The sequence below is a fragment of the Zingiber officinale genome, chromosome 4B (assembly GCF_018446385.1).
Source record: "Zingiber officinale cultivar Zhangliang chromosome 4B, Zo_v1.1, whole genome shotgun sequence".
Classification (NCBI taxonomy): domain Eukaryota; kingdom Viridiplantae; phylum Streptophyta; class Magnoliopsida; order Zingiberales; family Zingiberaceae; genus Zingiber; species Zingiber officinale.
Genome location: NC_055993.1, coordinates 86,384,171 through 86,397,622, shown reverse-complemented (window position 1 = coordinate 86,397,622; position 13,452 = coordinate 86,384,171). Strand labels below are relative to the sequence as shown.

The 13,452-nt window shown below is 33.9% G+C and overlaps 2 protein-coding genes across 2 annotated transcripts; one reads left to right on the top strand and one right to left on the bottom strand.

The window, feature by feature from the left end:
* Positions 1-1,655: 1,655 nt before the first annotated feature.
* On the top strand, positions 1,656-1,976 carry LOC121978364. Its single transcript, XM_042530719.1, has one exon. The coding sequence runs from the start codon at positions 1,656-1,658 to the stop codon at positions 1,974-1,976; it is 321 nt and encodes a 106-aa protein (XP_042386653.1).
* Positions 1,977-2,655: 679 nt separating this feature from the next.
* On the bottom strand, positions 2,656-8,402 carry LOC121975399 (U3 small nucleolar ribonucleoprotein protein MPP10-like). The gene is made up of 13 exons (XM_042527021.1): positions 7,683-8,402; positions 6,843-6,898; positions 6,175-6,319; positions 5,957-6,064; positions 5,657-5,794; positions 4,884-4,952; positions 4,746-4,787; positions 4,577-4,645; positions 3,941-4,012; positions 3,813-3,866; positions 3,586-3,736; positions 3,122-3,184; positions 2,656-3,033 (listed from the first exon to the last, which is right to left on the bottom strand). The coding sequence occupies exons 1-13, from the start codon at positions 8,358-8,360 to the stop codon at positions 3,017-3,019; spliced, it is 1,662 nt and encodes a 553-aa protein (XP_042382955.1). The 5' UTR covers positions 8,361-8,402; the 3' UTR covers positions 2,656-3,016.
* Positions 8,403-13,452: the final 5,050 nt, after the last annotated feature.

Sequence of the window (13,452 nt, the reverse complement as noted above, 5' to 3'; positions counted from 1 at the left end):
ATAAAATTGATTAGAAAATATAAATAAATAAAATTGAAAAAAATACAAGTATAAAATAAAAAAATAAAAAATTGATTAAAAATTAAATTAAATAAAATTGGAAAAAAAAAATATAAGTATAAAATAAAAAATTTTGATGAGAAAAATAATAAATAAAATTGTTAAAAAATAAAACTAAATAAAAATTAAATACAATAAAAAATACAAATAAAGGAATTAGGGGTATAAAAGTCATTTGCATATAGGACAAAACCTGAAAAGGGGAGGGGGGCGGTGTCAAGGAGGGGGAGAAGCAATTTACATTTATTTTAGAAGTAAAGGTTTTCTTTATTTATTATATATTTTTAAAAAGATTAAGTTTTTAGTACGCTATTTAAGCATAGTAAATTACTTCTCTCATCCCTCTAACACCACACCTCCCTTTTAAAATGACTTTTATACTCCTCTATTTATATTTTATGATTTATATGATAATTAATATTATAATTAATAATAATAAAAAAAAAATCTTTAATTAATTTCAATCAATTAAAATTTATTAATCGTTTACAGTACAATAACCTCGACAACTTCGATAATAATAACTTTTTTTCTTTTTTTATCGACGGTAATATTTTCGATAATATTAATCGGTGACGGTCTAACTTCGATAATATTAATGATAGTAAGGTAAAATTACTATTTGTTCGTTTTATTTTTATTTTATTTTTTCTCCTTTTTTAATTTTTTTTCTCTTCCGTTTCTGTTAGAAAAAAAAAAACACACAAAAACAGAGAAAAAAAAAGTGAAAAAAAATATCTTCACTCAAGTCTTATTTTTCTCTCTTTTTACTACCCTTTCTCCTAACGTTATTCTTTTATTAATTAGTCTCGAGTTTCTTGACTTTTAAAGAAGCAACTTACAATCTCTCATTTGAGTATCGAAGTTGAATATAAAATTATTACTAACGTAACATCGAAAATTATTTAGTTACAATATCTTCTTTCAGAATTATATTTTTTCCCAACTGCTACGCCTAAAATATGGTGTGATAATATTGGAGCAACTTATCTTACGACAAATCCTGTTTTTCATGCTCGTACCAAATATGTAGAGATTGATTTTTATTTTGTTCGCGAATGTGTGACGACTCGACAACTTTCAATTTCTTATATCTCTACGGAAGATCAAATTGCTTATATATTTATTAAGTCATTATCTAGACAACGTTTCACCAAGTTAGCACTCAAACTCAACGTTCAGGCACTTCGGTTGAGTTTTGTCAGGGGTAATAATAATAATGGAAATAATCTCTAATCGATTTAAATCAATTGAGATTTATTATATTTGACACACAATCAAGATCAACATGAATTAAATAGTAAAAATAATATTTCTAAGTATATTATATTACTATGTTTATAATTATTATGATTGGATGTCTTATTTAATTTTTTCATTATTATATTTGACAATTTGTATAAATAAATCTATTGATTTTAGTAATAAGATTATCAAAAAATTTTATATTATTTCTTTCCTTTACCTATTAATTTCAACAGTAATATCATCCTTTAAACTAGATCGCAGAGAGCTCCGGCCATCTCCTCCTCTTCAAGCTCTGCCCTCCAGAGGAGGACCGCCACGGTCGTCACGCCGCAATCCTCGAGGCTCACATGGACGCCGCCAAGCACGACGTCTTCCACCTCTCCTACCTCCTCCTCGCCTTCCACAGCCTCTCCTTCACGCTCCTCTTCATTGCCTCCGTCGTCGGCGCCTCCTGTCGCGGCTGGTGGCTCCCTTGCAGCCTCTCCCTGACCACCTCTCTGGCGGTGACCGTCGCGGTGCAGGTCGTCATGCGCACCTACTGGCGGATATTGCGACGGCTGGAGAGGGAGCACGAGGATAAGCGGGCTCTCACGCAGTGCGTGCGAGAGATGCGGATGAAGGGTGCAGACTTCAACCTCTCCAAGGAGCCACAAAAAAGCTCGAAGTGAATGAAAAGTTCGAGCGTGGAGGTCAAGTGGAGGCCGCTCGCTTGGTGCTCACACAACCTCGTCATCATTTGCCTCCTTGCCGTCGTCAGAATCTTCTTCCCCACCGTCTGATTCGTACCCTACGATTGATGCTTCACCAAAAAGCTATTCTTTTCCCCACTCCAATGCTCTGTTTTGCTCGCGAGTACGACCATGTTTTTGCTATTTTGGCAATTTCAATTGCCAACTTGTAATTCAACTGTTCTTTCTCAGTTTGTGTTTAATTAGACGATCTTATCCGAAAAAAAACTCGAATTTTTATCCAATAAATCTATTCTTGTTTATCTTCAGTTGATTAAAGATCGACTGATATACAAGATGACCTTTTTCATTTGATCTAAGATGAACTAACAGATGTCCTTTTTCATAATAAAATAATTCAAAAACAAAAACAGATGAAATATATCTAACAAATATGAAATTTTACAGATGAAATATATCTAACAAATATGAAACTTTAATCAAATATTTAACGTAAAACTAAGGAAAGCCAATGTGAATTGAAAACGACATCACGATTACAGATAAACTATCATCTACTGAAACAAATTAGGAATCAAACTGAGAAAAAAATCTGAAGCCAATATTTACAGCCACCAATCTTTGGCTTCACAGCCACCAATCTCAAGAGAGAAGTATATTCAGGGGAGGTGCAAAAAGCACATCTCTTAAGCATAGCAAAGAAACATATAACAATATTTGCAACACAAATATAAGCTGGCCATCAAATAACACATGGTAATTAAAATATTAGAAAGAATTGGAGAAAAATAGTTCCAGTAGCACATTTAGGTGGTCGAAGCCACAAAAAACAGTCACATACACCATATGAAAACAAGTGGGTTGTATTCGAGTAAAAATATCGTGCCTTCCTCTTTCCGTGCAAAAGGATTTGCCCAGTAATCTCTTTGTTCGAACGACTAGCGAATCCTGAATACTTACTCCATTGGATAGGGAATGGCTCAAAGAGTAAAACTCCAAAGATCACTAACAATTCGTGTTCATGAATCTGGTTTCTCTGCAAATTTTTTTCCCCATGGAATATCAGGAAGGAGCTCGAAGCTAAAGGACTATGCTGTTTGATTAGTCGTGTAAGCATCAGTTACCATTAGTAGCACCGGGCACTGCACTTTGACCGGTTTTTTGCGCTGCTTTCTTAGATGTTTCAGCTGTCAAAATGCAAATAAATACAAGTTCAATATCCCTTCAATCTACTAAGGAACATTTTCGCCAAGAACAGAGATAAATGAAAATTTGGCTATAGAATCTTAAAAGGATTGTGACAAACCAAAGGGAAAATTCTTACCTCACCTTTTTCCATTACTAGTTCTTTTTGGAAGGCAAACCACCACCCACTGATAAATCAAGTTGGGTGATGAGTTCGTTAAGTGATAAAACATTCTGATGGTTTCATTTGCTTATGCTAAGTTTCATATACATAAAGAACTATGTAATTCTAAGTGGTGGATCATGTCTGTCACAAGTTCGCCAATACCTTTTTTGACCATTATGCACAGATTGTAGACGAGCATGAAAAGCAGAACCATAAATATAAGCGAATAAAGGATACCTTTCAATCTTCTAAATCTTCTTTTCTGGTTGGCCCGTCTCCTTTTCCTCTCTTCTTTTGTTAATTCTGCCTCTTCTTTGATATTTCCTTTTCCATGAAAAATCTCCTCAGGAGCAAGCATAGCGGCATCTGAGACGGCCAATGGAGCAACCTGCAAAACCATTGTATTTCAGTGACTCGGAACTTTTTTACCATAAACTAAAAAAACCTTCAAAAGATATTTTTACCTCTTCCATTGCTAGAGCAGGTACATTGACTTGTATAGACATATCCTCAATAACCTACATCATAACTTATGGTCAATCAAAAAATAAATACTAAAGGAATTAAACACTTGATAAGCTTTATTGCTAACCGGCTTTGGAGCAAAATGGAAGTGAGACAGCGAATCCAACTTCAAGGAAATCTTTTTCAATAGCATTGTTGCCTGCAGGCATAAAAGAAAAAAGTGTGGGATGAGAAAAGCTGAGAAGCTACACAAGCAACCAGATATGTTATTGCAGATCAATACAATAGATCTAGTGGATCTGTATTATTAACAAATTCAGATTGCAGATATCCCAATGTCAGTTTTTTTTGGCTATAAAGTAAATTCATTATATGCATCAGTAAGAAAGACATCTGTCGATAATATAACCTTCCATCAGGACTTCTGAGAAAGAGGGAGTTTCCCAGGCAAACAAAGAAAAAGGAGGGAAACCCAAAGAGCTTGAGAGGTTTCTATATAATTGCTCAATGGTGAGCATACAACAGTTGAGCTTAAAGAAAATGAGTCGATGAAGACTTGTAAACTGACACCTAAGACATACAAATTCTCATTCTCATCAATCACTAAACTATGATTAACTATCCTACCAGCTGCTGATATTACAAATTGAAAAAAATGTAGAAAATTTTGGTAAAAATAGCTACTAAATGCAAGGGTTCAGTTTGAATTTTTATGACAAAATTTACCATACAGGAATAGTAAATACGTAGACAAGTAAAATACCTCAGTCTTAAGTTTATCAGAAGTAGAAAGAAGAGCTGGAGCTAAACCCGTCTTCTGTGCATATTCTTCCTAAATTACAAAAAAAAAAATAGAGAGTGAAGTGAGTATAGTCTATGTATCACGCATTAACTAATTAATAAAAATTATTTGCATGAATGAAACAGCAAACCTCATATATCTCGGCAAGACCCTTCTTGCTCTTATTTTCATCCTGTTAAAAAGTCCATTATGACATTGTTCCCACTTAGAAGTGTTCAATTTATATATCATAATGTTGCCAAATTTAGAGACAGAACAAGAAAATCACCATCTCTTTGGTCTCCTTAGGGGGTTTAGATGGCAAGATAGGAGCTCTTTCAACGTCATCAAAATGACCCTGGAAGCAATCATTAACTTGAATTAGATTGATGATGGCACAAAAATAGTATCCACAATCCTGCAACTGACACTGATTGACTAGACTTAAACTGAATCTTTTAATATTAATTAAAAAACAGAGATGAACACTAAGACTAGGTATGCACAATGACCGGTTAGCCAGATTGGATAGTTCATCTGCTAAGAAAATTAACATCAACAGAGGATAAATACTTTTGTAAACAAAAGTCCAAGAATAAAAGGTTGTAAAGATAATTACTTAACACTTCTGTTACTTAAATAAAAAAAATATAGAAATTAATTCCACAAATTTGTCTAAACATAATGTTATAGCACTGAGAAATGCACTTCCTAAATGTTGTTAAATTGTAAAATGAGTGATTTCAGCAAATAAACCTCATATCTCTGACTCCTGACAAACTAGATGTGTTATCACACATTTTCAGTAAAACTCTTACAACAACTAGCACATTTAATTGCTCTGCTTGCACTATTGTACACTCACAAAGAACATTCTTCATCGAGCTGAAATCTAACTTTAGAATATCTCAATCATTTTAGTAAGGACTGAAGAGTGAAGAGAGTTAGTTGATCATTAAAGACAAATGATAACAGTTTCATTCTGCTCTTTTTATGAATGACTATGCACATTGGTGGAAAACAAATATCTAATGCTGTTAATATTGTACACAATGAAACTACCTCGATGATCCTTTTTTTGATTATATCTTCAAGGGAAGCAGTAACTTCCTCTGTGATTACTGGAGCAGGTCTTACATTGTGCTCAAAATCAAGGTCCACTTCCAAAGCACTATTCTTCGGCCTTTTAGCAGCAGTAACCTATCGCAAGAAGTAAATTGTTAAACCCAATGTCTAGTCTTCAATATAATTCAAAATGCAACTGAAATAAAATTATTTTCTTTCTTGTAAATGCAAAATAAACAACAACTCTTGGTTCTTTTATATAGATCTTTCTATAAATATATAAATAAAATGGTGTACCTCTCCCTGCATGGTCCAGGATTTAGGATCCAAGTTTGCTTTCTCCATTTCCTCTATTTTTGAACGCATCTTTTGAAGCTCCTTTTCATGAGTTGAGAGAAACTTTTGCTGTTGTATCAAAGGAAATTGCAAAAATAAACACACATGCCTAACAAAATGTCAAACTCATTCTAATAGTTGAATCAGAGAAATTAAGCACAATGTCTAGAATTTGTGACCTCGCTATCATTCTTCTCAACATCTTCATCAGTGTTCTCAAAATGATCAACAGCATCCAGTTCAGTGGAAGAGCGTTTTCTCTTTCCAACAGTACCACCCTTTTTTTGTTGTTTTTTCTTGTTGCCCCCAAAAAAATCCTCATACCTGGAAAGCATTTTATTGATGAGAAAAAGTAATAAAAGAACAATTAATGCCAATTTTGAAAAGAAAAATATTAAATGGGAATTTGAAATAACTAGAATAGTGCTAGTACATACACAGGCTTAAGGACTTGGGAACATCTAAATATCTAAGTAATCTAGCTAGGAGTTAGATTTAGAACTTTCAAACATGCATGTTCACTTCCTCAATTATTGGTTTTAGCAACTGCCAGTCCTAATATCCTCACATCACATATATAGTCTTCAACATCAAAAAATGAGAAGGCTAGTACTGATGGCATACAAACAAACCATACAACAAAAATACTTAAAATATGGGCAAATGAAAGACAATGACTTGACAGTTAGTTTCATTTTCCATGTCCCATCTTGCTTCTCTTTCTAATTTTTAAGAGAATATCTTTGGTTTCTCTCAGATTTTATAACCGTTGTCTAGAAAAGAAGAAAACTGACACAGCTGTTTCCAAATATAAATTTAAAAATGTAAATCATTCCAGTACACAAACCTAGCATTTGCACCTAGTTCTGCATCTTCATCCCCGTCACTATCAAAATCTTCAAGCTGAAAGTTCAGACAAACATAAAGCATGAAAAGGAATACAGCAGTTAGATATTCTTACTGTTCTTGACATGTAAATTTAGAAAGAAAAAAAAAAACTTTATCTATAAAACAAGCTTTGGTTATGCTTTTGGTGCCTAACCCATATAAATGAAAAAGAAGCAAAAAGAGCAGAAGTAATGTTTTTCAAATAATTAAATAACATGAAAAGATAATTGCAAACATATTGACATTTTTTTCTGAGGAAGGAACAAGAACTATGAAAAAGGAACTAAGGAAAATTTTCTCAAGCATCTCTCGGGTACAACAGCTAGCATCCTGTTAAGAATGCAAAGGGAATTGCATTCAGTACTTCAAAACTCTAGCTCTCATGAAGAATGAGAAATTATCTAGATAAAACTCATTCATTAATTCAAAAACTGACCAAAACACAGCAAGATTTTGTCTAACAAAACGTAGACCACATGATTCTCTCATATATTACGCTCCAACATAGAAGGCAAAGTGAACTGCATTAAGAATCCTCAGATGCATTCTGAACTAGAAGTTTGTACTTGTGATTAGATTACTGTAAGATAGGAACTTTCGTAGGTATGAATATGTTAAATCAAAAGAAAGAATCTTTTGAGACCATCATGTACAAATGGCAAAGCAACTTGCAGAATAGCAAACAATTCATAAGTTTACTGAGATGTTATATTCAGAATTACAAAATGTATTCTTAAAGCAAGAACTAACAACCAAATTCATGATCATAAACTAGTAACATGGAAAAAAATAACCTTACATCCATATCATCTTCCTCCTCCTCGGTGTCATCATCCTTCTCCTTCCGTCCGCTTCCTTTCTTCACAGGGTGCCCATACTCTTTCGCTTCGGCATTCTCCAAATAGTTCTCCAAGTCCTGCATCTTCAAAAATTTATCTTCAACCACGTTCCCTTTTGCTTCGCCTGCTTCTTCCTCTTCCTCCTCATCTCCCTCTCCATCATCTTCGTCGTCATCCTCGCCATCTTCCTCGTCTTCCGACCCTTTTTCCTCGCTTTCATCTCCATCCTCTTCATCGCCTTCGTCATCCACAGAGATTTCGTCCTTCTCCACCACCATCTCTTCCCCGTCTCCGTCAGCGTCTATAGTGCTTAAACCTGCCCGTGAATGGTGCTCTTCCTCGAGTCGTTTGAACTCCCGGCGGACAGTAGAGAGCAAGGGTCGCGAGAGAAGGTCGATTTGATACCATATTTGCTCTGCATCGAAACCCTCAACGAGCAAGCGATCTATAGGAAGCTTAGTGCAGAAGGGGACCAGGGATGAGAAGAGAAAGCAGGAGGCGGCTCGAGCGTCCCGGGCAAACTCCGATGACTGCATAAGATAGAGCGGCGGATCAGCTGACCTAAGACGTTCAAGCGCTTCCTCTCCCTTTTTCATCGGTGATTCCTCTTCCTTCTCCATCTCCACCGCCGCAGCCATCGATATGGGGACCTCCAGAAACCTAAAACGTAAAACGGGGGACCTAAATTTATGCAGAAGTTAGAAACAGTTTGTCTATAAAAGAAAAAACATTGTTTAATAAAATAATTTTTTAGACATTATTGTATTTTACATATTGTAGAAATATTATGAGTTAATAAAATATTTTATCTATGCGTTTAAGAATACTCAATTTTGATATAAAAATATTCAATTTGACTACTACATATATTAGAGATTTTTTTTTTATAAGTTTAATGTAATTTTTTATACATAAGTATATGATTTTTCTTAATAAAACCACAATCATATGCCACATTAAAAAAAATATTCAATCTAAGATAACTATATAAAAAAAAATTTATCAGTTATAAAAATAAATCAGAAAGTATTCATATTAATATCTAAAAATCTTATATCCTAGGATTATATGACTCATTTGGAAAAAAAAATATATAAATATATTATATTTAGGGAGTAAATTGTTAATATTTAAATGATAATATGGTATCTTTCCATTATACAGTAATCTAAGGATAGAATTATACGTGTTATAGTTAGGGTCTCGCCCTCATCAAAATTCAGATATCTCATTATTGCTTGAAAATTTTAAATATTCTTCTATAAATAATCATCATCTTCCATTGCACGTGAAGGAAGTTCCTGATCTTTCTTTATAACAAACCTATGATGGGATATATGAAGAATATGTGATCTCCTTTGCATTTATCATTCTTATCCTCTATAAACGATAAATGATATGTGGAGGCATGACTATGTTAGACATATGATTCCTATATAGTGGACTGTTGACCTATAGTTGTTTGATCTTTGTTCTCTTGTAGTATTGGTTAGTATTAACTTATACTATTAATTATTAGATGATTAATATTAGTATTTTTTATTATATTTATTAATTAATAAAAAAATAAAGTTAGTTATTATTTATTTCAGTTCAGTACCGAATGAATAAATATAATAATATTCTAGAATAGTACGTTTTAGTTTATAACATATCAATTGGTTGAATTGATAGTGGAATATTATAAATATATATAGAATGTTACTCTTAACTAGTTCTAGTTAGTTATTAATATACAAGGATAATATTAATGCGTTGAAACTAGCATCTACGTCAATGGATGACTTAATCTGACAAGTCATGGATATAAGATATCAGGTTGACACATGAGTATATATATATATATATATATATATATATATATATATATATATATATATATATATATATATATATATATATATATATATATATATATATATATATGTATTGATTTAATGCCATGAGAATGTTTCATAGATCGTTGTATTAGTGTCATGAACATTCTCACGGTGACTATTAGTATAAATAGTCCTTAGACCTGAAGTCACTGTGGTTCCCTACACAAGGAGTAGTATATTTTGATATCAACGAATGTCATCTGTAATAGGGTGAACTATAAAGTCGATTATTGGGTATGCAATAAGTTATGCAAAGGGATGTGAGTAATGTAAATGAGATCTATCCCTTTTTTCATATGACAAAAGTGATATTTGTAGGCCCCTTGATTAGTAGGACACAAATATGCACGGTCATGTTCAAATTAGTTAATATGATATATTGAACTTATTTGATTGAGTGTGTCTACTTAGATATCAAGAAATACAAAGATTAATAAGAGGATAACACGGTCTATACCTTATTGATCAATCTAGATATTAAAGATAGAAGGATTCAGTCATATAAGATAATAGACACTGAAAGGTTAGGTCGGATCTCGATATTCTTATTACTTTGGTAGCAATGATGTCTTGCTATATGTCATTCATTGCTTTTGTATCTAAAATAGTTTTAGAAATATTACCAATGTTACGAGAACCTATTGGGTCACACACAAAGAACATGTTAATTTGGAGATGGATTCATATGATGAATCATTGGATTAAGTCTAACCTAAATTGGAATCATTGAGTTATACTTAATTGGATTCAATTATTGAATTAAGTACAATTCAAATTAAACTCATTGAGTTAATTCGGATTGATGAGGATCAATAAGTTAGACTCATTGAGTGATTTGGTGAATTCGAATTCACCAAGGAAGAGGAATGGTCAATTTTTAATTAATCATGCATTGGATGATGATCAAAAGACATATTGGATTAATGGAATATTAATGCCAATTAAGACAATTGATTGAATGAATACAAAAGGGGTTTTGATTCATTTTCATGAATATACTTGTGTTCTTATTTGTCTTCTCCTTCTTCTTCCTCCTTGGTCGAGACCCCTTAGTTGGTTGCTAGCACAATCTTAGGTGGTTCTTTTTCTCTAAGTTTGTGAGTTTGTAAGACGAATAGAATACATTCGTGTGGACACTGGAAGAGCAGCAAATACTTGATCGTGCTAAGATCCACTGAGGACAAAGTTGTTGTCGGGAGTTCGTGTTTACACAATAAAGGTAGAACTCTTAATTCAACTAGTATATAGTTTCTTTCACATGAAGCTTCTGGAAAGGATCTTGATAATATTTCGTTGAGCTTGTGTTGTTTTGTGCTCAAGATCCTAACAGTATTCATGAGCTCTATGAACTCGTTTACCTACTTGGGTGAACCAGATTGCAAGTCTATTGGATGTTACTGTTATTGATCCCTCTCGGTTCAATATCCCATTTTTTATGTGTAAAAGCTTTTACTTAATGGCAAGTCGATATGCCTTACCCCAATAAGTTCATAAGTCTACATGCCTTATATTTACGTGTGATAAATCCATTTAATTCATAACGAGTTTTATACTTTTGCTTGTCATGGATAGCTATAAGACCTAGGACCGTAACATCTCAATGCCTTTAGGTCCCAAAGTCCATAGTCTCTTTTCTCTTTCAACATGCAAATATCTGCTCAAGATATAGTGCATAAATTCGATTGATGATGACATACAACTACGATAGAGAATCAGACACACTCAACTTCTTGCAAAAATAATATTAGCAGGTATAATTTACCTATATATGTAAAATATGACTTGCTCATCTCAAACATTCTTCATTGTCAATCTCATAATGAGACGAAGGGAATACATAATGATGATCGAATAACTCTAAGCAAGAGAAATTTTATTCTCCAACTGATTGTTCCTGTAAAAAATTCAATCCTTATTGCCCAATACCAATTGTACATATGAAAGTATATATCACAATCATCGAGGAGTGAACAACTTAGGGCATGCTCAATCATCTCTATTAATAAATTCATACTAAATTGATAAATTATTTTCATATTTGATAAATTGAATAAAAAAGAAAAAGTTGAACTGAGTTACTTCAACGCAATTTACTACTATGATAAATGATCATGTCTGAAAGTGAGAAAGATGGTATACTGAATAGGTGACTTCGATGTTTACTATGAGAAGACGAAGACTCTGGTGATGCGGATAACCTGCATAGCAAAAAAAGGATCTGGGAGAAGAAAACGTTAGTTGCCAGGCGAGGGAGGGGGTCCCTTGCGCGTGCACTCCGACGTTCAAGTTAGAATAGTAGCACCGGCAAAAAGGGTGGAAGAAGATGAATAGGAGTACAATAGTGTGGATGCACTCCTATGTGCATACACGTGAGTATGCGTATATATGCGTACTTGGCCAACGGAAAGGACCCCCTTTTTATACTGATCCTCATAACTCTCGTAATAATGAGGCGTCAAAGAATATCTAGTGTCAGAATATATCAAGTAATGAAGCATGTACAACAGTCCTCCTCTAGGCAGAGGAAGGTTCTATTGCATGTATATGCCAGAATAAGGAAATATTTTCTAATGATCAGTAGTTGTTATTCTCTGACAGATTATTATGATTCTTTGACAATGTTGTCTCCTAGAGAAAATTTGACCGGCTCTGGGGCAGGGTGGATGTAACAGAGAGTCGTGCCAAATTTAATCCTGTTGGAAAGAGAGGAAGATGGTGCGTTGGCTAGGTGTTTCCAATGTTAACCACGAGAAGATAAAAACCCTGATGACACAGATGAACCTGTGTAGCCAAAATAGGAACTAAGAGAAGAAAGTGTTAGTTACTAGATCAAGAAGGGGGTCCCTGGTGCAGACACTCCAACGCTCAAGTTAAAATAGTAGCACTAACAAAAAGGTTGGAAGAAGATAAACAGTAGTACAATAGTGTGGATGTGTACTTGTGTATATACATATAAGTATACATATGTAAGCGTATTTGGCCAATGGAGAGAACCTCTTTTTATACTAACCCTCATAACCGCCGCAATAATGAGACATCATAGAATATTTTGTGTTAGAATATGTTGAGCAATGGAGTATGTACAGTAGTTCTCCTCTAGGCAGAGGAAGACTCTATTGCGTGTATATATTAGAATAAGGGAATATTCTCTGATAAATAGTTGTTATTCTCTAATAAATTGTTGTGATTCTCTAGTAATACTATCTCCTAAAGAAGATCAGAACGACTCTGGGGTTCGACAGATGTAACTGGGAGTCGCGTTAAATTTGATCCTGTCTAAAAGTGAGAAAAATGGTGTACTGACAAGGTGGCTCCGATGTTGACCGCGAGAAGATGAATACCTTGGTGACACAGATGAATCTGCGCAGTAAAAACATGAATTGGGAGAAGAAAGCGTTAATTATCAGGCCAGGGAGGGGGTTCTTGGAGCAGGTACTCTAACGCTCAAGTCAGAATAGTAGCAACGGTGAAAATGGTGGAAGAAGATGAACAATAATACAATAGTGTGGATGCATTCGTGTGTGTATACACTGAGTATACGTATGTAAGCGTACTTGGCCAACGGAGAGGACCCCTTTTTATACTGACCATCATAACCTCCGCAATAATGAGACATTAGAGAATGTTGTGTCAGAATATGTTAGGTGATGAAGTATGTATAACAATCCTCCTCTAGGTATAGGAAGGTTCTATTACGTGTGTATGCCAGAATAAGAGAATATTCTCTGGTGGGTAGATGTTATTCTCTAATAGATTGTTGTAATTTTTTAAGAATGATGTCTCCTAGAGAAGATTTAACTAGCTCATGGGCTGAGTGAATGTAATTGGGAGCCGTGCCCAAGAGAGATGA